Raw genomic sequence first — 25,871 nt, 5'->3', positions numbered from 1 at the left:
GATGGATCACGTTGATGGTTTTCCTTATATTAAACCATCCCTGCATGCCTGGGATGAAGCCTACTTGATCATGGTGGATGATTGTTTTGATGTGCTCTTGAATTCGGTTTGCCAGAATTTTATTGAGTATTTTTGCGTCGATATTCATAAGGGAAATTGGTCTGAAGTTCTCTTTCTTTGTTGGGTCTTTGTGTGGTTTAGGTATAAGAGTAATTGTGGCTTCATAGAAGGAATTCGGTAGGGCTCCATCTGTTTCAATTTTGTGGAATAGTTTGGATAATATTGGTATAAGGTCTTTTATGAAGGTTTGATAGAATTCTGCACTAAACCCGTCTGGACCTGGGCTCTTTTTGGTTGGGAGACCTTTAATGACTGCTTCTATTTCCTTAGGAGTTATGGGGTTGTTTAACTGGTTTATCTGTTCCTGATTTAACTTCGATACCTGGTATCTGTCTAGGAAATTGTCCATTTCCTGAAGATTTTCAAGTTTTGTTGAATATAGGTTTTTATAGTAAGATCTGATGATTTTTTGAATTTCCTCTGAATCTGTAGTTATGTCTCCCTTTTCATTTCTGATTTTGTTAATTTGGACGCACTCTCTGTGTCCTCTCGTTAGTCTGGCTAAGGGTTTATCTATCTTGTTGATTTTCTCAAAGAACCAACTTTTGGTTCTGTTGATTCTTTCTATGGTCCTTTTTGTTTCTACTTGGTTGATTTCAGCTCTGAGTTTGATTATTTCCTGCCTTCTACTCCTCCTGGGTGTATTTGCTTCTTTTTGTTCTAGAGCTTTTAGGTGTGCTGTCAAGCCGCTGACATATGCTCTTTCCTGTTTCTTTCTGCAGGCACTCAGCGCTATGAGTTTTCCTCTTAGCACAGCTTTCATTGTGTCCCATAAGTTTGGGTATGTTGTATCTTCATTTTCATTAAATTCTAAAAAGTTTTTAATTTCTTTCTTTATTTCTTCCTTGACCAGGTTATCATTGAGTAGAGCATTGTTCAATTTCCACGTATATGTGGGCATTCTTCCCTTATTGTTATTGAAGACCAGTTTTAGGCCGTGGTGTTCCGATAGCACGCATGGGATTATTTCTATCTTTCTGTACCTGTTGAGGCCCGTTTTTTGACCAATTATATGGTCAATTTTGGAGAAAGTACCATGAGGAGCTGAGAAGAAGGTATATCCTTTTGCTTTAGGATAGAATGTTCTATAAATATCCGTTAAGTCCATTTGGCTCATGACTTCTCTTAGTCTGTCTACATCTCTGTTTAATTTCTGTTTCCATGATCTGTCCATTGATGAGAGTGGGGTGTTGAAATCTCCCAGTATTATTGTGTGAGGTGCAATGTGTGTTTTGAGCTTTAGTAAGGTTTCTTTTACGTATGTAGGTGCCCTTGTATTTGGGGCATAGATATTTAGGATTGAGACTTCATCTTGGTGGATTTTTCCTTTGATGAATATGAAGTGTCCTTCCTTATCTTTTTTGATGAGTTTTAGTTGAAAATTGATTTTATTTGATATTAGAATGGCTACTCCAGCTTGCTTCTTCTGACCATTTGCTTGGAAAATTGTTTTCCAGCCTTTCACTCTGAGGTAATGTCTGTCTTTGTCTCTGAGGTGTGTTTCCTGTAGGCAGCAGAATGCAGGGTCCTCGTTGCGTATCCAGTTTGTTAATCTATGTCTTTTTATTGGGGAGTTGAGGCCATTGATATTGAGAGATATTAAGGAATAGTGATTATTGCTTCCTGTTATATTCATATTCGGAAGTGAGGTTATGTTTGTGTGCTTTCATTCTCTTTGTTTTGTTGCCAAGATGATTAGTTTCTTGCTTCTAGGGTATAGCTTGCCTCCTTATGTTGGGCTTTACCATTTATTATCCTTTGTAGTGCTGGATTTGTAGAAAGATATTGTGTAAATTTGGTTTTGTCATGGAATATCTTGGTTTCTCCATCTATGTTAATTGAGAGTTTTGCAGGATACAGTAACCTGGGCTGGCATTTGTGTTCTCTTAGGGTCTGTATGACATCAGTCCAGGATCTTCTGGCCTTCATAGTTTCTGGCGAGAAGTCTGGTGTGATTCTGATAGGTCTCCCTTTATATGTTACTTGACCTTTTTCCCTTACTGCTTTTAATATTCTTTTTTTATTTTGTGCGTTTGGTGTTTTGACTATTATGTGACGGGAGGTGTTTCTTTTCTGGTCCAATCTATTTGGAGTTCTGTAGGCTTCTTGTATGCCTATGGGTATCTCTTTTTTTAGGTTAGGGAAGTTTTCTTCTATGATTTTGTTGAAGATATTTACTGGTCCTTTGAGCTGGGAGTCTTCACTCTCTTCTATACCTATTATCCTTAGGTTTGATCTTCTCATTGAGTCCTGGATTTCCTGTATGTTTTGGACCAGTAGCTTTTTCCGCTTTACATTATGTTTGACAGTTGAGTCAATGATTTCTATGGAATCTTCTGCTCCTGAGATTCTCTCTTCCATCTCTTGAATTCTGTTGGTGAAGCTTGTATCTACAGCTCCTTGTCTTTTCTTTTGATTTTCTATGTCCAGGGTTGTTTCCATGTGTTCTTTCTTGATTGCTTCTATTTCCATTTTTAATTCCTTCAACTGTTTGATTGTGTTTTCCTGGAATTCTTTCAGGGATTTTTGCGATTCCTCTCTGTAGGCTTCTACTTGTTCTCTAAGGGAGTTCTTTATGTCTTTCTTGAAGTCCTCCAGCATCATGATCAAATATGATTTTGAAACTAGGTCTTGCTTTTCTGGTGTGTTTGGATATTCCGTGTTTGCTTTGGTGGTCGAATTGGGCTCCGATGATGCCATGTAGTCTTGGTTTCTGTTGCTTGGGTTCCTGCGCTTGCCTCTCGCCATCAGATTATCTCTAGTGTTACTTTGTTCTGCTATTTCTGACAGTGGCTAGACTGTCCTATAACCTGTGTGTCAGGAGTGCTGTAGACCTGTTTTCCTGTTTTCTTTCAGCCAGTTATGGTGACAGAGTGTTCTGCTTTCGGGCGTGTAGTTTTTCCTCTCTACAGGTCTTCAGCTGTTCCTGTGGGCCTGTGTCTTGAGTTCACCAGGCAGGTTTCTTGCAGGGGAAAAGGGTCCTACCTGTGGTTCCAAGGCTCAAGTTTGCTCGTGGGGTACTGCCTAAGTCCTCTCCGCTGTGGCAGCAACCGGGAAAATCTGTGCCGCTCCTTCCGTGAGCCTCCGTGCACCAGGGGTTCAGATGATGTTTGATGTTTTCCTCTGGCGCCTGGATGTGCACAGAGTGCAGTCTCTTCTGGTTTCCCAGGCGTGTCCGCCTGTCTGAAGGTTCAGCTCTCCCTCCCACGGGATTTGGGTGCAGAGAACTGTTTATCCGGTCTGTTTCCTTCAGGTTCCGGCAGTGTCTCAGACGCAGGGGTCCTGCCGCTCCCGGGCCCTCCCCTACGGGAACCCAGAGGCCTTATACAGTTGCCTCTTGGGCCAGGGATGTGGGCAGGGGTGGGCAGTGTTGGTGGTCTCCTCCGCTCTGCAGCCTCAGGAGTGCCCACCTGATCAGGCGGTGAGGTCTCTCTCCCACGGGGTTTGGGAGCAGAGAGCTGCTGCGGTCCGGGATCCACCGGTGTGGGACTTCCGGTAAACACAGGAAGTGCCCGGCCTTAGAGGAATTTTGCCTCTGTGTGTCCTGAGTTCACCAGGCAGGTTTCTTGCAGGGGAAAAGTTGGTCCTACCTGCAGTTCCAAGGCTCAAGTTTGCTCGTGGGGTACTGCCTAAGTCCTCTCCGCTGTGGCTGCAACCGGGAAGATCTGCGCCGCTCTTTCCAGGAGCCTCCGTGCACCAGGGTTCCAGATGGCGTTTGGTGTTTTCCTCTGGCGCCTGGATATGCACAGAGTGCAGTCTCTTCTGGTTTCCCAGGCGTGTCCGCCTCTCTGAAGGTTCAGCTCTCCCTCCCACAGGATTTGGGTGCAGAGAACTGTTTATCCGGTCTGTTTCCTTCAGGTTCCGGCAGTGTCTCAGGCGCAGGGGTCCTGCCGCTCCCGGGCCCTCCCCTACGGGAACCCAGAGGCCTTATACAGTTGCCTCTTGGGCCAGGGATGTGGGCAGGGGTGGGCAGTGTTGGTGGTCTCCTCCGCTCTGCAGCCTCAGGAGTGCCCACTTGATCAGGCGGTGAGGTCTCTCTCCCACAGGGTTTGGGAGCAGAGAGCTCTGAACATTTCTTTAGGTGTTTCTCAGTCATTCGGCATTCCTCAGCTGTGAATTCTTTGTTTAGCTCTGAACCCCATTTTTTAAGAGGGTTATTTGTCTCCCTGCGGTCTAACTTCTTGAGTTCTTTGTATATTTGGATATAAGGACTCTATCTGTTGTAGGATTGGTAAAGATCTTTTCCCAATCTGTGGGTTGCCATTTTGTTTTAACCACAGTGTCCTTTGCCTTACAGAAGCTTTGCAGTCTTATGAGATCCCATTTGTCCATTTTTGATCTTAGAGCATAAGCCATTGGTGTTTTGTTTAGGAAATTTTTTCCAGTGCCCATGTGTTCCAGATGCTTCCCTAGTTTTTCTTTATTAGTTTGAGTGTATGTGGTTTGATTTGGAGGTCCTTGATCCACTTGGACTTAAGCTTTATACGGGGTGATAGAATAGATCGATCTGCATTCTTCTACATGCTGACCTCCAGTTGAACCAGCACCATTTGCTGTAAATGCTATCTTTTTTCCATTGGATGGTTTTGGCTCCTTTGTCAAAAATCAAGTGCCCATAGGTGTGTGGGTTCATTTCTGGGTCTTCAATTCTATTCCATTGGTCTATCTGTCTGTCTCTGTACCAATACCATGCAATTTTTATCACTATTGCTCTGTAATACTGCTTGAGTTCAGGGATAGTGATTCCCCCTGAAGTCCTTTTATTGTTGAGGATAGATCTAGCTATCCTGGGTTTTTTGTTATTCCAGATGAATTTGCAAATTGTTCTGTCTAACTCTTTGAAGAATTGGATTGGTATTTTGATGGGGATTGCATTGAATCTGTAGATCGCTTTTGGTAAAATGGCCATTTTTACTATATTAATCCTGCCAATCCATGAGCATGGGAGATCTTTCCATCTTTTGAGGTCTTCTTCAATTTCTTTCTTCAGAGTCTTGAAGTTCTTATTGTACAGATCTTTTACTTGCTTGGTTAAAGTCACACCGAGGTACTTTATATTATTTGGGTCTCTTATGAAGGGTGTCGTTTCCCTAATTTCTTTCTCGGCTTGTTTCTCTTTTGTATAGAGGAAGGCAACTGATTTATTTGAGTTAATTTTATACCCAGCCACTTTGCTGAAGTTGTTTATCAGCTTTAGTAGTTCTCTGGTGGAACTTTTGGGATCACTTAAATATACTATCATATCATCTGCAAATAGTGATATTTTGACCTCTTCTTTTCCGATCTGTATCACGTTGATGCATGCCTGGGATGAAGCCTACTTGATCATGGTGGATGATTGTTTCGATGTGCTCTTGAATTCGGTTTGCCAGAATTTTATTGAGTATTTTTACGTTGATATTCATAAGGGAAATTGGTCTGAAGTTCTCTTTGTTTGTTGGGTCTTTGTGTGGTTTAGGTATAAGAGTAATTGTGGTTTCATAGAAGGAATTCGGTAGTGCTCCATCTGTTTCAATTTTGTGGAATAGTTTGGATAGTATTGTTATGAGGTCTTCTATGAAGGTCTGATAGAATTCTGCACTAAACCTGTCTGGACCTGGGCTCTCTTTGGTTGGGAGACCTTTAATGACTGCTTCTATTTCGTTAGGAGTTATGGCGTTGTTTAACTGGTTTATCTGTTCCTGATTTAACTTCGGTACCTGGTATCTGTCTAGGAAATTGTCCATTTCCTGCAGATTTTCAAGTTTTGTTTAATATAGGCTTTTATAGTAAGATCTGATGATTTTTTGAATTTCCTCTGAATCTGTTGTTATGTCTCCCTTTTCATTTCTGATCTTGTTAATTTGGAAACACTCTCTGTTTCCTCTCGTTAGTCTGGCTAAGGGTTTATCTATCTTGTTGATTTTCTCAAAGAACCAACTTTTGGTTCTGTTGATTCTTTCTATGGTCCTTTTTGTTTCTACTTGGTTGATTTTGGCTCTGAGTTTGATTATTTCCTGTCTTCTACTCCTCCTGGGTGTATTTGGTTCTTTTTGTTCTAGAGCTTTTAGCCCAGCCACTTTCTTGAAGGTGTTTATCAGGTTTAGTAATTCTCTGGTGGTACTTTTGGGATCACTTAAATATACTATCATATCATCTGCTAATAGTGATATTTTGACTTCTTCCTTTCCAATCTGTATCCCTTTGATCTCCTTTTGTGTAATTGCTCTGGCTAGGACTTCAAGAACTATATTGAATAAGTAGGGAGAGAGTGCGCAGCCTTGTCTAGTCCCTGATTTAGGTGGGATTGCTTCAAGTTTCTCTCCATTTAGTCAATTTTTTATTTATAGAAGTTTAAAATTTTTCTATTTGCTTTTCTTCTTGTGAATTTATGCCATTCTTCTTATATTTATTTTTGTCTTCCTGAATTCACATCCTATTCTTTCTTACTGTTCTTTCAAAATTTGTATACTGATATTTACTTTCCCATTTCTTTTAAAATTGTACAGGCATTTGAATCAGTTACTTGCAACCATATTTATGAATTTATAACATGGTATTTTTATTTTATTTTGATATGGCATTTAAAATATTATTTTATTTTTTAAATTTTTATATATTTTGACCATATTCACCCCATCCCCTCAATTACTACTAGATGTACCCAGATCTCCTTATTCACTGATCTTCATGTCATCTTTTGTTTTTCTTTAAACCTGTCAGTCTAATTTGATAATCATGTGCGGCTAACCCCTGAACCGTGACATCCTAAAAGAAAATTTACTGTCCTTCTCACAGCATCTATCAGTTGTCTACTCTACTTTGTGCATACCTCTCCTGTTCATGCTGGGGTTTTGTCTGGCTTGGGGTTGCATAGGTCTTAGACATGCTATCATCATCACTATGACGTTATATATGCAACTGCCTTGTTGTGTCCATTTCTCTGTTGCCATCTACTATCTTTCTACCTTTTCTACAATGATTGTTGAGCCTTGGCAGAGGGTGCGTGATAGAGATGTCCCATTTATGGCTGAGGACTCTGCAGTCTCTTATTCTCCACACATTGACCAGTTATGGGGGTCTGTGTGTTAACTGCCATCTATTCAAAGAGAAGAATTTCTAATGGGATAGACAGCTGCACTTAATTATAGATCTGAATAAATTTGTCGGAGTCAATTTAGTAATGTATTTAGCAGAATAATAATAATAGGATCCTAATCTGCATGCCTACTAACTGATACATGGATAATGAAAATATGATACATCCACATAATGGAATATTATTCAACTTTTAAGAAAAAAGGAAGTATGAAATTCATAGGTTAACAAATAGAGCTATAAATTATTATCCTGAGTGAGGCAAACCATATCCAGCACAATTATAATATGTGGCTTTTAGCCACATATGTGGCTTTTAGCTTTGAATCTTTAGATATGTGTGTTTCATTTGGAATATGCGTAGTTGTCAGGAATGTAGTAAGGGGCCATGAGTTGGAGGTATTTTTGGGGTGGGGAGATAGAATGAGTGAAACAGGAGAGAAAGGGGGAACAATGTGACAAAAATGGTTAAGTAGGATGAGGATGGGAGGGCAGGGTAGAGGAGAGGGAGTAAGAGGAAAGGTAATGAATGCTAAAGTCTTTAGTAAGTCATATGGAAACCTTCTACTATATGAGCTTCCTAAAATACAAACACAGATGCCCATGGAGCTACCTTATAATGGTGGACGATGGCATACAAACTAGCAAATAAAAAGGCTATAACTGGGGCTGGGGATTTAGCTCAGTGGTAGAGCGCTTACCTAGGAAGCGCAAGGCCCTGGGTTCGGTCCCCAGCTCCGAAAAAAAGAACCAAAAAAAAAAAAAGGCTATAACTAGGGGGGTTGGGGATTTAGCTTAGTGGTAGAGCACTTGCCTAGCAAGCGCAAGGCCCTGGGTTCGGTCCCCAGCTCCGAAAAAAAGAAAAGAAAAAAAAAAGGCTATAGCTAGTGCTGGGATACTTCTTTTGGAGATGTTGGCCACTGTGACTCTATGGACCATACATTATAGGCACCTTTGCTTTTGGTTAACCTCCAGAACTTGATGATAAGACCCTATTACTAAGGACACCACGTACTTGAGTTATAGAACATGGAAAAATCAAGTGTTAGATCTGGAAGCTTTATCTCTATTGGCTCGATTTCATAGTGCTGGAAGGTGCTGAGCATACTATAGGAAGAGAAAAGGTGTCAACACTTTTCTACAGTTGTGAACCCAGTGAGCTAATTACCTAATGACTGGCCTGTCATTATATACTCACCTGTATAATAGTGATATTAATGTTACGGGAGTAACCTGCCACATTTTGATTGGATTTAAGGACTTGTTCACAAGATAGACTTCATATCTGGCACCATTATCAAGGCCAAGGATTTATAGGTAGATAGTTCATTGACCCTAGGGGAAGGGCCTTATGTAGACCAGGCTGCCTTGAACTTGTAGTGATCCTCTTTATCTCTGCCTCCTAGTTTCTGAGGTTGTAGGCATGAACTCCATGCCTGGCTTGATATGCAGTTTTACTATTATCTTCTCAGTCAATCTCTCCCCTGAAACCCCCTCTCTCTCTTTGTGCATTTTAAGTTCTTTTAAATCAATTGATAACTTGAATGCTTTTCAGATATTGTGTGTGTGTGTGTTCTTGTTTACAGTCACATAGAAATTTCTTTTTCTTATGTTTGGATAAAGAATGTATTTTGTAAACTTTTATTTAAAATCCTTAGACCTAATACTGAATTGTTATAGAGATAATATATGAGGTATTATGATTAGAAGTGAATATGGTGCTTGATCCAGTCATTTTTTAATAAATTATTTGCTGTTAACTATTTTCCAGATTTAAAAAACATCTTTTGCCATCCCATGAATGATTTTGACCTGTTTTCTCAGCTTTCTTCTTCAGAAGCAGCTGTTACTTACAGTTTAGATATCTAAGCTGTTTTTTCCCTGTGGTTTAAAAAAGTTTAAATTCATTCACTTAGTTTTTGAGACCAGGTCTCTAATGGTCAGGATAGCCTTGATCTTCCTGCCTCAGACTTACGAGTGTTGTAATTGAGGTTTGTGTTACCACTTCAACAACGAGAGCCTATAGATGTGCACATGTGTGAATACTATGTGAGTGTGTGGAAGCCAGAGAACCTTAGATGTCATTGTTCAGGTACTGGATGTACCCTTTCTAGACATTGATATTTCATTATACCACTTGTCTGGATTTGAAATACGACTAGTTTGGAATTAACCAAGTACGTTAGGATGGCCAACAAGTAATCATCAGGGTTCTACCTGTTTTTCCTTACCAGCACTGGGATTACAATTATGCTCCAACGATCTTCGCTTTTAATGTAGTTTATGGGGATAAAATTCAGGTCAATATTCTTGCAAGGGAAGCACCTTATTCACTGAACTATTTCCTTAGCTCAAGATAGTTTTTAAAACAATATTTGCATTATTTGATTAATATATTCTGAATATCTACATTTAATATGGACTTATGGACCTTTAAAATGAATTATCTATAAACAGTGAACATACTGATTATAAATTTGTATTCAAAGAATAAAGCTAGTGAGATATCTCAGTGATAAAGGTGCTCACTGCTAAGTATCCAATCCCTGCAGTCCACATGGTGGAAGGAAAAACTAACTTTTAGAAGTTGTCCTCTGACCTCCATATATATGCTATTGAAAGTGTACATTCTCTTTCTCTGTCTCTCTCAATAAATAAGCAAATAAATAAATACATGTGTAAATTTTTAGGAAAACTTATTTCCTGAATTCAGTTTCTGAAAGAGCAAATCATTGATTATATTACCAGTGTAATAATGATACAAAGGAAAAGAAATAGAAAAATATTTTCCAGTGTCCATTGAGAAGATCACTAATATTTTCATCTGTAATATACAATAATTTAATGAAAATATTAAAAATTAATATATGAATATAATAAAAAATTCCAGAGGACAAAGGAGCACATGAATAAATGAATAAAGAACAGTATCTTTCATTTGCCTTTTACCTGTCTGGTTTCCCTTACCCAAAGCATCACTGCTCTTATGTTTCTGGGGATTCTCTGAACATGTATAATGATATATGTATATATAAATATCATTAAAATAAATTGTACTTATATTTTAAATTTATTTGTGTAAAATTTTATACGTGTATTAGAATGACTAAGAAAAGAAAATGAAATGTTTGTATAGTTTTTTAAAAGGAAACTGATGACAAGAATGAATATAATTTAAAGATAAATATATATAGTAACTTAAATATGGGAATAGAAATGTGCCCAATAGTCATGCACAATGAGTTACCAATCAAAATGAGAACTCAAACCTAAAAAGTGATAAACAATAATTTAAAAAAGCCTCAGGAAATAAAATGAAAATATTGTTTGGATTATAATGCTATTCTCTTGCTTTTCCTTTTAGGGATGAACTGGAATCAGTAAGAAAAGAGTTCATACAGCAAGGAGATGAAGTTAAATGTAAATTGGACAAGAGTGAAGAAAATGTATGTTATATTTAACAATAGATTAGATTCAAAAATTTAAATTATAAAAACAATATAGACAATAAAGTGACATTACTATTTATTGTATAAATAACTAGTGATCTAGGTACTAAGCCATTAACATTTAAAATATGGTTAGAAGAGACTAGAGAGATGACTTAGCCATTAAAAGCACTTGCTGCTCTTGTCAAGGACCCCCAGGTTCAGTTTTCAGCACCCACGTGATTTATAACTGTCTGAAACTAGTTCTGTGAGATATATAATACTATCTTGTGGATTCTGCAGACAGTGAACACATGTGGTACATATACGTACAAGTAAAACATTTAAATCCTTAAATGATAGGGGCTAAGTTGGGTTTTTTTGCTTATGATACATATCTTTAAGAAGTTGTCATAATTCTAAACATTTGAAAGCTGTTGTCTTAGCTAGGGTTTTACTGCTGTGAACAGACACCATGACCAAGTCAAGTCTTATAAAGAACAACATTTAATTGGGGATAGCTTATAGGTTCAGAGGTTCAGTCCATTATCAAGGTGAGAGCACAGCAGCATCTAGGCAGGCATGGTGCAGGCAGAGCTGTGAGTTCTACATCTTTATCTGAAGGCTGCTAGTGGAAGACTGACTTCCAGGCATAATTCTTAAGCCCACACCCACAGTGCCACACCTACTCCAACAGGGCCACACCTTCTAATAGTGCCACTCCCTGGGCCAAGCATATACAAACCATCACTGATGTTCATTTAAGATTTTTTTTTCTGTTTTATATATACGGGTTTTCTGCGTGAGTAAATGTCTGTGCACCTTGTGTATGCTTGGTGCCCACAGAAGCCAGAGATCCCCTGGGACTAAAGTTGTAGATAGTTATGAGATACCAGTAGGTGCTGGGAAATGAACCCAGATTCCCTGGAAAAGCAGCTAGGACTTAGCTACTAAGCCATATCTCTAGCCTCAAATGTTCAGTACTTAATTTTGATTTATATTTCTAGGCTACACAGCATTAAAGGTTTATACTGTGTAATAAAAATATCACAGCGTGGGGTTTCTTCTTACCTTTGACCATTTATGTTCCCAGATGAAAGACATACACAGCCTTATATTTTACAATATGCCTTAGGCAGCACAATAGCTGGGCAACTGCCTGCCTACCCTCCATGCTGTTAGAATCTACATTCCTATAATATCTCCGAGTCACTACTTACTAATTTCCGTGTTCTGTATTGGCTGCTCTTAGCCCATATGACCATGCTTTTTAATGGCTCAGCTCTCCCATTGTGGTTCTTCTTCTCCCTCCTGCATGTTATTCCTCTTCCATGGCAGTTCCTTTCTCTTTTTTTCTCTCCTTCCTCCTCCTGGTCTTAAGACTGGGGAAAACCTAAACTCTACCTATATCTCTTCTCCCCAGCTATTGGCTGCTGGCATCTTTATTTACCAATCAAGAATTAACTGGGATTGGGTGTCTCAGTGTCTCATATGAGGAAGGACTCACTTGTTGTTGGAGCAGTTTTGGGAGACCCAAATTAACATTCGAGTACAAGCAGCATTAGGCCAACCCACTACAATGCTGTAATAATAGTTAATATATTAAAATGTGTATATTGTACCTTGAATATGGTTTCAGTAAGATGAGATAAAATATCACAAAACTATGAGAATATAAAGTATGTCACATGATTATACACTATAGTGTCTTACCTAAGTTTGGATATACTTTTTAGAAGAAAGAACATCAGTTGACTTGAGCTAACAAAATTTGTAGAAGGTAGAGTGTAATATGTAGAAGAGTATTTCAAAATTTAAAAAGCCATAAATTATTTGTGAAATCATTGAAAGTATGAAAATCTATCAAGATTTGAACAGTTAAAATGTATTATGGCTGGAATTTTGAAATTTTGAATTTGTGTTGAATCTGTAGATTGCTTTTGATAGGATGGCCATTTTTACTATGTTAATTTTACCAACCTATGAACATGGAAGACATATCCATTATCTGAGGTATTCGATTTCTTTCTTGAGAGACTTCAAGTTCTTTTAATTTAGTATCTTTAATCTTTTTTTACAGTCCTATCATTATTCCCCTCCCATTCTGCCCTCCAACAGTTCCTTATACCATTCTTCCTCCCTTGTCTCCAAGAGAATGTTCCCCCCAACACACACCACACCTCTCCAGACCTTTCCATTCCCTGGGACCTCAAGTCTCTCAAGGGTTAAATGGGTCTTCCCCTCATTGAAGCCAGATGACTTCAACCCATTGGTTGGGCACAAGTATCTGCTTCTGTCTCAGTCAGCTGATTGTTGGGTCTCTTGGAGGACAGCCATGCTTAGCTCCTATTTGTAAGTACATTATAACATTTAGTAATAGTGCCAGGCCTTGGAGCCTTCCCTTGAGATGTGTCCCAGTTTGCACCAGTCACTGGACCTCCTTTCAGATTCCTAGCACCCACATAAAAGGTGAGCACAAGGACACAAAGTCTGAAATCCTAGCTCTGGGAAGGTAGAGACAGGTGTATTGTATCTCTGGAGTTCATTTGTTAGCCAGTTTAAACCAATTGATAAGCCTCAAGCTCAGTGAGAGATCATATTTCACATGTACAGCACACAAGTATATATAACACACATACACACATGAGAGGCAGTGGGGAGGGGACAATAAAGAATTTAAAGTATAATTTGTAATAACTTTTATTAGTATAGAAAATACTAATTAAAGTATAATTAGTATAGAAAATTAGTGATAAGGGGACTTGAGAGATGGCTCAAGCATTTAAGAGCAAGTAATGCTCTTTACAGAATACCTTAGGTTCTCCCGTACTCCTATTGTTTGGAAACACACAGCTGCCTATAATTCTAGCTTCAGGGATCTGACATCTGAACTCCATGGGTACCTGCATTTATGTTCACCGGCCCACACAGATACACACACATACATGAAATTCAAAGTAATAAGAAAAATTCTTTTAAAAAGAAAATATTGATAATCAGGTATGAAGTTAAATATATGATATACTTATATATAAATATAAGTATATTAGCTTATTTCTGTTTTCTGCAGTTGGATTTCATTTTACTAATTAAAAGTTTCCAGATGAATGAAATTATAAATACTTTTAGATAGTTTCCTTGGTGATTAGTTGAATAACACTCCTTTTTTCCCAGTCTACTACCTGAGTTTAGATGGTTATTTTGCACATACTTTACTATCTGAGCTCCACTTTCTTCATGTTTTCAAATAGAATAATATCTATTCTTTATATTTTACTGAATTTCAAGTTTTATATAAATGCTTTTATTAGATGTATATAAGACAGAGATTTATGTACAATATAATTTATGCTAGGTGGCATAAAAGCCCTTAATCCTAGCACTTAGAAGGCAGAAGCAGGCAGATCTCCATGAGTTTGAAGCCAGCCTGGTCTATGGAATATGTTCTAGGACAGCAAGAGATACATAGAGAAACCCTGTCTCAACAAAACAAAACAAAGTAATATGTATTATATGTATATATAGTTTATGCATATATATTGTGAAATATTAAAGTAATTGATACATCACATAGAGGTATATTCTTGTTTAAAAGGACAAGGAAACAAACTAGATGAGCTGATAAATACTTTTGTAAATATGTAAAACTGTAATTTCATTCTAAAATACATAAGAAAATTAATTCTAATTAGTATTTTAAATATGGTTTCAAATAATTTTTTTAGGCTCGAAGCATTGAATATGAAGTTTTAAAGAAAGAAAAGCAGATGAAGATATTAGAAAATAAGGTATTTATCAAATTATTTAAAATTTTTGGGAATAAGAATTTTATGAAAATATATGACAGGATTTTGAAGGATTAGTCTATTTTTTAGAAGGCCTTGAGGAATAAAATTTTTTAATATCTTTTATTATTTATTTTTATTTTTTGTGCATTTGAATTTTGTTTGTATGAGGGTGTCAGATCCTCAGGAACTGAAGTTCCAGAGAATTGTGAGATGTTATGTGGGTGCTGGGAATTGAATCCCCAGTCCTCTGAAAGAACAGCCAATGCTCTCAACTGCTAAGCCATATCTCCAGACTCAATACAGTGTTTTTATTGGTATTTCTCTGAAGAGACTCTGGATTCACCAATTTTAAATAGGCCTTTAAAGAGAAAAATGTATTCAACCCCATTTTAGCTTTTTCTTTTCTAAAATTGTATACTCATAAGTAGCTACAATCATTGTGAATAGTCTTAAAATAACAAGATACTTCTAGAAATCATTGAGCTATTTTGCTCATTTCCAAAATTGAGCTGCAGAAAAATTTCTACCCTCTTTATTTGAAATGGTTTTTACTTACCTGGGTTTTCTTTTCTCTAATTTTACTGTATAACTTGTTCTATACTTAATCTTCCATACAGTGAATAATCTTCTGGAAAATGTAGTTCACTGTCTGAAGACTTTACTTCTAATGAATAATACTCACCATTTTTTTCAACTGAAGGAAAAATTATTTCAGCTTGTAACTAAAATAGTTGTAGATTTGTTAGGAAGCTCATCATGAGGATCATAGTAGCCTTTCTGCCAAAATAAAAATACTTGTTTTTTTTTTTAAATTTTTACTCCATCTTTATTAAATTGGGTATTTCTTAATTACATTTCAATTGTTATTCCCTTTCCCAGTTTCCAGGCTAACATCCCCCTAGCCCCTCATGCTCCCCTTCTATATGCATGCTCCCCTCCCCATCCTCCCCCCATTACCGCCCTCCCCCCAACAATCATGTTCACTGGGGGTTCAGTCTTAGCAAGACCCAGGGCTTCCCCTTCCACTGGTGCTCTTACTAGGCTATTCATTGCTACCTATGAGGTTGGAGCCCAGGGTCAGTCCATGTATAGTCTTTGGGTAGTGGCTTAGTCCCTGGAAGCTCTGGTTGCTTGACATTGTTGTACTTTTGGGGTCTCAAGGCCCTTCAACTCTTTCAGTCCTTTCTCTGAATCCTTCAACGGGGGTCCCGTTCTCAGTTCAGTGGTTTGCTGCTGGCATTCGCCTATGAATTTGCTGTATTCTTGCTGTGTCTCTCAGGAGAGATCTACACCCGGTTCCTGTAGGCCTGCACTTCTTTGCTTCATCCATCTTATCTAGTTTGGTGGCTGTATATGTATGGGTCACATGTTGGGCAGGCTCTGAATGGGCGTTCCTTTAGCATCTGTTCTAAACTTTGCCTCCCTATTCCCTCCCAAGGGTATTCTTGTTCTCCTTTTAAAGAAGAAATGAAGCATTCACAGTGTGGTCATCCTTCTTGAGTTTCATGTGTTCAGTGCATCTAGGGTAATTCAAGCATTTGGGCTAATAGCCACTTATCAATGAGTGCATACCATGTGTGTTTTTCTGTGATTGGGTTACCTCACTCAGGATGATATTTTCCAGTTCCATCCATTTGCCTATGAATTTCATAAAGGCATTGTTTTTGATAGCTGAGTAATATTCCACTGTGTAGATGTACCACATGTTCTGTATCCATTCCTCTGTTCAAGGGCATCTGGGTTCTTTCCAGCTTCTGGCTATTATAAATAAGGCTGCTATGAACATAGTGGAGCACGTGTCTTTTTTATATGTTGGGGCATCTTGTGGGTATATGCCCAAGACAGGTATAGCTGGATCCTCAGGTAGTTCAATGTCCAATTTTCTGAGGAACCTCCAGACTGATTTCCAGAATGGTTTTACCAGTCTGCAATCCCACCAACAATGGAGGAGTGTTCCTCTTTCTCCACATCCTCGCCAGCATTTGTTGTCACCTGAGTTTTTGATCTTAGCCATTCTCACTGGTGTGAGGTGAAATCTCAGGGTTGTTTTGATTTTCATTTCCCTTATGACTAAAGATGTTAAACATTTCTTTAGGTGTTTCTCAGCCATTCGGCATTCCTCAGCTGTGAATTCTCTGTTTAGTTCTGAACCCCATTTTTTAATAGGGTTATTTGTCTTCCTGTGGTCTAACTTCTTGAGTTCTTTGTATGTTTTGGATATAAGCCCTCTATCTGTTGTAGGATTGGTAAAGATCTTTTCCCAATCTGTGGGTTGCCGTTTTGTCCTAACAACAGTGTCCTTTGCCTTACAGAAGCTTTGCAGTTTTATGAGATCCCATTTGTCCATTCTTGATCTTAGAGCATAAGCCATTGGTGTTTTGTTCAGGAAATTTTTTCCAGTGCCCATGTGTTCTAGATGCTGCCCTAGTTTTTCTTCTATTAGTTTGAGTGTGTCTGGTTTGATGTGGAAGTCCTTGATCCACTTGGACTTAAGCTTTGTACAGAGTGATAAGAATGGATCGATCTGCATTCTTCTACATGCTGAACTCCAGTTGAACCAGCACCATTTGCTGAAAATGCTATCTTTTTTCCATTTGATGGTTTTGGCTCCTTTGTCAAAAATCAGGTGCCCATAGGTGTGTGGGTTCATTTTTGGGTCTTCAATTCTGTTCCATTGGTCTATCTGCCTGTCTCTGTACCAATACCATGCAGTTTTTATCACTATTGCTCTGTAATATTGCTTGATTTCAGGGATAGTGATTCCCCCTGAAGTCCTTTTATTATTGAGGATAGTTTTAGCTATCCTTGGTTTTTTGTTATTCCAGAAGAATTTGCAAATTGTTCTAACTCTTTGAAGAATTGGATTGGTATTTTGATGGGGATTGCATTGAATCTGTAGATCGCTTTTGGGAAAATGACCATTTTTACTATATTAATCCTGCCAATCCATGAGCATGGGAGATCTTTCCATCTTCTGAGGTCTTCTTCAAAGTCTTGAAGTTCTTATTGTACAGATCTTTTACTTGCTTGGTTAAAGTCACACCGAAGTCCTTTATATTGTTTGGGTCTATTATGAAGGGTTTCGTTTCCCTAATTTCTTTCTCGGCTGTTTCTCTTTTCTGTAGAGGAAGGCTACTGATTTATTTGAGTTAATTTTATACCCAGCCACTTTGCTGAAGTTCTTTATCAGCTTTAGTAGTTCTCTGGTGGAACTTTTGGGATCACTTAAATATACTATCATATCATCTGCAAATAGTGCTATTTTGACTTCTTCTTTTCCAATCTGTATCCCTTTGATTTCCTTTTGTTGTCTGATTGCTCTGGCTAGAACTTCAAGAACTATATTGAATAAGTAGGGAGAGAGTGGGCAGCCTTGTCTAGTCCCTGATTTTAGTGGGATTGCTTCAAGTTTCTCTCCATTTAATTTAATGTTAGCAACTGGTTTGCTGTATATGGCTTTTACTATGTTCAGGTATGGGCCTTGAATTCCTATTCTTTCCAGGACTTTTATCATGAAGGGGTGTTGAATTTTGTCAAATGCTTTCTCACCATCTAATGAAATGATCATGTGGTTTTGTTCTTTCAGTTTGTTTATATAATGGATCACGTTGATGGTTTTCCGTATATTAAACCATCCCTGCATGCCTGGGATGAAGCCTACTTGATCATGGTGGATGATTTTTTTGATGTGCTCTTGGATTCGGTTTGCCAGAATTTTATTGAGTATTTTTGCGTCGATATTCATAAGGGAAATTGGTCTGAATTCTCTTTCTTTGTTGTGTCTTTGTGTGGTTTAGGTATAAGAGTAATTGTGGTTTCATAGAAGGAATTCGGTAGTGATCCATCTGTTTCAATTTTGTGGAATAGTTTGGATAATATTGTTATGAGGTCTTCTATGAAGGTCTGATAGAATTCTGCACTAAACCTGTCTGGACCTGGGCTCTTTTTGGTTGGGAGACCTTTAATGACTGCTTCTATTTCGTTAGGAGTTATGGGGTTGTTTAACTGGTTTGCATCGATATTCATAAGGGAAACTGGTCTGAAGTTCTTTTTCTTTGTTGGGTCTTTGTGTGGTTTAGGTACAAGTGCAATTATGGCCTCACAGAAGGAATCTGATAGCGCTCCATCCGTTTCAATTTTGTGGAATAGTTTGGATGGTATTGGTATGAGGTCTTCTATTAAGGTCTGATAGAATTCTGCACTGAACTCATGTTAATCTGGGCTCTTTTTGGTTGGGAGACTTGTAAACAGCTGCTTCTATTTCTTTAGGCGTCATGGGGTTGTTTAAATGGTTTATTTGTTCCTGATTTAACTTCGGTACCTGGTATCTGTCTAGGAAATTGTCCATTTCTTGCAGATTTTCAAGTTTTGTTGAATATAGTCTTTTGTAGTAGGACCTGATGATTCTTTGAATTTCCTCTGATTGTGTTTTTATGTCTCCCTTTTCATTTCTGATTTTGTTAACTTGGACACACTGTCTGTGTCCTCTGGTTAGTCTGGCTAAGGGTTTATCTATTTTGTTGATTTTTCTCAACAATTTTTTTTCTTTACTTACATTTCAAATGTTATTTCCCTTTCTCAGTTTCCTGTCCGTAATCTCCCATCCCCTTTCCTCCCCTTCCCTCATAGGAGCATTCCCCCATACATCCCCCTTACTGCTCCACCCCACATATTCCCTTGCACTGGGGGTCCAACCTTGGCAGGACCAAGGGCTAAAATACTTGTTTTTAAATAAAAATTTCATGTAAAGATAGTTTTTACCTGTTGTAGTGGTTTTTGTTTATTTTCATTTATTTATTGAGATAGTCAGTGCGGCCTTGACGGGCCTGGAATAGTGAACCAGGCTGGCCTTGAATATATAGAGATGGTCTTGACTCTGCTTCCTTTTAATTCTAGTATTCAGATGGATGTTAGCAAACCTAGTACTAATGTTTCAAATCAGTGTGAAAAATCAGAGAAATGCTTTCCATTTTGTATGAAGCTGTGTTTTACTTAATGTTCTTTTGATATTATTCTCAGTCTTAAGCTTTGGACATCCAAAATTTTAGATCAACTACTTGTAGTCAGAAACAGTGGTACACCCCTGTAATCCCAGTTTATAGGCTAGGCTAGGATATGATGGTTTGGAGTAAGTTTGAGCACACGGTGATACCCTAATTTAAAAAGTAATCACTTGTAAACATAAAAAGCAATGCTATATAAAATTCACTTATATTCAGAATATTAGCTAATGTGGCCATGTGTGAGTATTACAAGGAAAATATTGAACAATATTTGTTGCTAATGAAGGAGACTAAAATTTTTGAAAGTTATCTTATTCCAATGGGTATTAGAGCAGTTTGTATATATAATATTTTAGGACCTCTTAGAAACCTGTGCTGCTTTTATGGTACTTAAGATGTTCCATGGACTAACACAGTTTTTAAAAAAAGTATAGAATAGAGTTTATTTAGAGCATGGTGGTGTTAAAGGGAGTAGAGACAGAGAAAGGCAAGGGTGGGAGAGGGACCCTGTCATCAACACATGAGAGACAGGGGTTAGGGGAATGGGGAAAGAAAGGACAGAGAAGGAAGAGAGTAAGGGTAAGAGAATTAGAGAGTTTTGCATGTATTCAAATGAAATAACCGTACCAAGTAGCACATTAAGAAGTGACTTAGTATGTCAGGAAGAGGAATTGGAATTCCTCAGAGGTAGGATCATATTATGCTTCTCTTCCAACTTTAATAACATTAGAATCTCAAAAATAAGAATGAGAGAACAATGTATAATGAAGAAGACAGTATTTTTATTCTTCCAATTACTGATGCTTTTCTTAGCCCTTCTAGTAATATGACCCAGCCTTCTGTATAACCTTGACCAAGAAGCATATTTTACCTTTAAAATAGTTTAATTTGGGTTGGGGATTTAGCTCAGTGGTAGAGCGCTTGCCTAGCAAACGCAAGGCCCTGGGTTCGGTCCCCAGCTCCAAAAAAAAAAAAAAAGTTTAATTTATATTTATTAAATAGACTTAAGAAATGCCCTGTTTATATACTCATATTTATAAAAATGTGTAGTTTTACATTGACAGAATGATTTGAAATCACAAGTGAGCCTTATATTACTTCATACAATATTTTATTAGTTTCAGATTGTTTTGATTAGAATATTGAGTAAAATTGTATAATTTTCAAAATAATTTTACAGTGTAATAATTTAAAGAAACAAATCGAAAATAAAAGCAAGAATATTGAAGAGCTTCACCAGGAGGTAGGTTTTCTTAATATGTTCTCAAAATCATTCCAGTATTTTCCTGATAGTAAGAGAGCAATGCATTCATTTGCAGTGATTTAAATGTAAGTCATTGGCATTGTAAGACTTTTCTATTTTTTAAATTTTTTAAAATTTATTTTTTACACTCCAGATTTTATTCCCCTCCCTAGGGTTCCACATCCTATACCTCCTCCTTCTCCCCCACCCCCCACGGTCTCCACAAGGATGTTCACCCCGCCTACCCCACCAGATCTTTAAATTTCCTGGGGCCTCCAGTCTCTTTAGGATTAGGTGCATCTTCTCTGACTGAACCCAGACCCAGGAGTCCTCTGCTGTATATGTGTTGGAGGCCTCATCTCAGCTGGTGTCTGCTGCCTGGTTGGTAATCCAGTGTCTAAGAGATCTCAGGGGTCCAGGTTAATTGAGCCTGCTGGTCCTCTTACAGGGTTGCCCTCCTCTTTAGCTTCCTCCAGCCTTTCCCTAATTCAGCCAGAGGGGCCAGCAGCTTCTGTTTGTTGGTTGGATGCACATATCTGCATTTGACTCTTTTAGGTGCTTGTTGAGTGTTTTGGAGAACAGTCATGATAGGTCCCTTTTTGTAAATTCCCCATAGCTTCAGTAGTGGCGTCAGATCTTGGGGCCTCCTCTTGAGCTGGATCCCACTTTGGGCCTGTTGATGGACCTTCTTTTCCTCAGGCTCTTCTCCATTTCCATCCCTGCAGTTCTTTCAGACAGGAAGAATTATGGGTCAGAGCTTTGACTGTGGGATAGCAACCCCATCCCTCACTTGATGCCCTGTCTTTCTGCTGGAGGTGGATTCAATAAGTTCCCTCTCCCTTCTCCTTTCATCTAGGGTTCCCTCTTTGAGTCCTGATAGTCTCTCACTTCCCAGGTCTCTGGTATATTCTAGAGGGTCTTCCCAAACTCCTTCTTCCTGAGGTTGCCTGTTTCCATTTGTATGCTGGCCCTCAGGGCTTCAGTTTTTTTTCCCCCATCTAATACCAGATCATGTTTCCCTCTTCCCCTACCCCAGTATGGCAAATCTTAATTAGCTTTTTGATTATTAACTATAATTAACTTTCCATAGAATAAAGCCTTGAAAAAAAAAAGTTCAGCAGAAAACAAACAACTGAATGCATATGAGATAAAGGTATTTGACATTTTTATTTTTGTTTTTTTTAAATGCTAGTAGATACATGAGACTTTGGAAATATTATACTACTTATTTATAATTTAATGGTTACCTTTTAATACTATTATATTTTTGTATTAGAGAGATTAAGTCTTATAGATGTGACAGAATGTTTAGTCTGATTTAGCTGGGTCAGAACCATGTGAACAACTTAAAATACATGCTCTATGTTTGTGTGTGTATATATATGTGTGTGTGTGTTTTATTTTTTAACCCATATGTTGTAAAGCAACTAAGCCTGGAATATGTATATTTTTTATTTAAAAGCTTTTTCATATAATATATTTGGATCATGTTTATCTCCTACCCCATTTCTTCTAGCTATACCCACTTCTCTATTCACCCAAATTTGTTCTTTTTTTCTTCTATTTAAAAAAACAGAAAAAGAAGCACACACAAACCCTGTAAAAACTGAAATAAAAACGCCCAAAGCAAAATGCAATAAAAGCCTTATAAAAACATACTTTTGTTTTGTATTGGTCATCTACTTATTGGCATGGCGCTTGCTCTGGAGTGTGTTAATATCCCTAGTGAGACTCCATTGGAGAAATTTTTGATTTTTTTCTTTGTCAAGTGGTATCAATTGCAAATAACTTCTTGGTTGAGGATGGAAACCTATGTCCACTTCTCCCTGTCTAAGCTGGGGCCCTGTCTGGCTTGAACCTGTGTAGGCCTTGTGTGTGCTTCCACATTGAGTTCATATGTTCATCATATGACTGGGAGATACTGTTTCCTTAGAATTATCCATCACTTCTGACTTTTACAGTTTTTCTACCTCTCTTTCCTCATAGATCCCTGAGCCTTGTGGGGAAGGGCTTTGAGGAAGACATTTAAAACCAAGTGCTCCAAAGTCTGTCACTCTGTATATTCACAGTTGTTATTTTTCTTTTTTCTTTTTTTTTCTTTTTTTTCTTTTTTTTTTGGGAGCTGGGGACCGAACCCAGGGCCTTGCGCTTGCTAGGCAAGCGCTCTACCACTGAGCTAAATCCCCAACCCCACAGTTGTTATTTTTCATCCATTGCAAGAAGAAGCTTCTCTGATGAGGGCTGAGTGAGGCATTGATTGATGGGTATAGCAGAATGCCACTAGGAGTCATTTATTGTTTTTTTTTTTTCTTTAGCAGAATTAGCAGAATAGTATTAGGTTTTTCTCCTAGACCTGGGTTTCAGGTTCTTGACTATTTTAGCAGTCAGGTATGGATTTTAGCTTCTGGAGTGGGCCTAAATTCAATCAGGAATTTGTTGGTTACTTCCATAACATTTGTGCCACTGCTGACACCAGTATATCTTACAGGCGGGTTGCTATAAAATATGTTATCTTACTGCACAAAAGTTAGAGACCCGTCAACTTTTTAGAAAATAAAGCCCTACAGTGTAAGTCTGATGTTAAGAGCCAAAGTTTGTAATCTTTTTCTTTAGGCAATGATTGATACTTTGTAAGTATTCGGTAAGTATTTTGAATCTTAACTGGGAAGCAGTAGTAGTCAACATATTAAAAATGAATATGTTGTTGAAAATAAAGTATTTTATAGTATCTTGAAGTGGTACTTGAAACAAATGTAAAGATTGTAATAAAAAGGCAAATAAGAATTGTAAACTCCTGAAAATTATATAGAAAAATAGTCAATAGATACATTTTATAATTATGTACTGAATTCATTCTAGAGACAGAAATTACCAAAAATATTCATAGCAGTATTATTTATAGTAACACCAAATTAGAGGCTATATGGATATCCATTAGTAGTTTGAGATTCATTTTAGAAATTACCCTAAAATAAATCTAGAAGTTGGACTTTGAGCTGAAAAGTGGAATATATTATGAAACAAAAATTCATATGGTCTTGATCATACATTTTTAAAAATGAACAAAGTGTTAGTAAAATTAAAGCTGTATAGGTAGAAATATCAAGGATCACAAAATTTTTTGAAAAGAGAATAGTGCTTCATAGGCCTGTAGACCAGCAACAGATGTCTTAAAATATGTAATATCTTTCTGCAGAAGAGAGGAGAAAAAAAGGACAAAAGGAAATTATTTGTGAGGGACTTACTAAATTTTCCTTATTTTATTTTAAAATAAATTTACCCTCTGACAATTCTGTTTATAGTAAATTCTGATTTTATTCATTCTTCTTGTCTTATGCCCTTCCCATTCTATCATTTAGTCCTGCTTCCATCTAGTACCAATCTCCTTTCAGTTTTGTTTGGTTTTTGCTTTGTGACTCAGTGGATTTAACCAGGGTGTATGTGTATGAGTAGGAAGGTGCCCATTGGGGCATGAGTAACTTGTCAGTGCCTACATTATAAAGTTTTTGAAGTTTTGATTAAGAAAAACCTGAAAAACATAAATTTGGGCATTAGCAAGCTTCAAACAAGGTAAATAGAATGAAAACTATACCAAGTTTTATTAGTCAAAGTGCTAAACCAAGGATAAACAGGAACTTAAAATCACACTGGAAAATGTCACAAATGATAACAGATCTTATATAGGACCCATAGACAGTACAGAACAAAGGAGTGGAATATATAAAATGCTGAAGTAGGGGAGTCGTGGCCTGACTTTGTGTAGTTAAGCATGAAGTCCTCTCTGACACAGTCATTTGGAGGCTAGTTGCATATAGGACAGTACATTCATTTGCACTTACCCTTCTGAGGTCATGATTCTGGTATTTTCATTTCGACCGAACCAACTTTTCCTTCAGATTTCAGTGTTGTGGATTAACTTCACGTGAGATGGAAGATTTCCGAGGTATAGCAGAAGAGTCATTTCTGAGCTTCTTAGCCAATTCACTACTTGGTAATAGTGAGGTTTTTGGAAATGTCACTCTTTAAATAAATTTTGACTTGTCCATTGCTGTCTCTACACTTGCCAAGAACAGACCCCGCATTGACAACAGGTGTCCTGATTTCCAGGCATCGTACTTAATTGAAGGGAGGCTTTCAGTTCCTTCTGCACCATCTTCCAGTTGCCAGAGTGACAACACTGAACCAAGAGAGTACGACTCGGTTTTCAGGGTGATGATTCTGCTACAAGGAAAAAAAAAACTACATAGAAAGTTCACATTTGTCATGTGCTCTCATGAAACCAAGAGCAGAAGAGAAGTAAGCTAACACTGCCTCTGTTAAGGGTCAGAATCTTCTGGATAGTTTCCCCTCTGCAACAAGTACCAGATTCAGCTCTTGATTTTTACTTAAAATCATGAACAAATAATCAAGACCACAAGATTGCCATGCCTGATGCTAAGAAGTATCTCGAAGCCAAGAATTCAAACAGTGATTTCAGGCACACAAGCTTATTAGACAATGAGAAACTTTTTTTTTTCTTTTTTCGGAGCTGGGGACCGAACCCAGGGCCTTGTGCTCGCTAGGCAAGCGCTCTACCACTGAGCTAAATCCCCAACCCCGACAATGAGAAACTTTTAACACTGTCAAATTTGGACAATTCCTTGGATGATGATATTAATAATGAAGAATTTTATGATAATCATTTAGAAGCATATTTTGAACAACTAGCCATTCCAGGCATGATATATGAAGCAGGAGGCCAGGAGTCACCAGAAATTGTTTTTAAGTTCCCTGTAAATGAAAATAATATCTTAAACTGTGAGTTTCAATCAGAAAATAACAGCTCTCTGATTTTCCAAGATGCATGTACTTCAGGAAATTCTCATACTACTCACACAGAGTCTGAGGAAGGCCATGGTTGTCTGCCAGGCACTAGTGGCTGTGTAGGTATTGTAGATAATACAGAGCAGGTAGAGAATGTGTTATCACTTTACTCTCATACCTGGAGGGCTGAGAAGGAAGGGGGACCCAATTTGAAGGATATTGTTCCAAATCAAAGCAGAGAATGTGGAGGAGAGGCTATTCTGGTGAAGAGACTGCATGTGTGGATGAGGCTCTCAGATCTACTTATCATCACTGCACAAATGAAACAAAAGGTGGTTTTGAGCCAACTGACTACATAAAACAGGATTCAGAATCTCCTCAACAAAACAAGTATTTGGCTTCAGATTTA

At 37.8% G+C, this 25,871-nt stretch overlaps 1 protein-coding gene across 2 annotated transcripts in view; it reads left to right on the top strand.

Moving 5' to 3' along the window:
• Sycp1 (synaptonemal complex protein 1) overlaps nt 1-25,871 on the top strand; it is a 141,941-nt gene that overhangs the window by 64,255 nt on the left and 51,815 nt on the right. For both annotated transcript variants that reach the window (XM_087616337.1, NM_012810.3), the window contains 4 exon segments: nt 10,562-10,643; nt 14,351-14,413; nt 20,597-20,659; nt 21,750-21,812. In XM_087616337.1, the coding sequence (XP_087472463.1) occupies nt 10,562-10,643; nt 14,351-14,413; nt 20,597-20,659; nt 21,750-21,812 (271 nt within the window).

This window comes from Rattus norvegicus, chromosome 2 (genome assembly GCF_021556685.1).
Source record: "Rattus norvegicus strain SHRSP/BbbUtx chromosome 2, alternate assembly SHRSP_T2T, whole genome shotgun sequence".
NCBI classification, from domain to species: Eukaryota; Metazoa; Chordata; class Mammalia; order Rodentia; family Muridae; genus Rattus; species Rattus norvegicus.
This window is presented reverse-complemented; position numbering and strand designations above follow the sequence as displayed.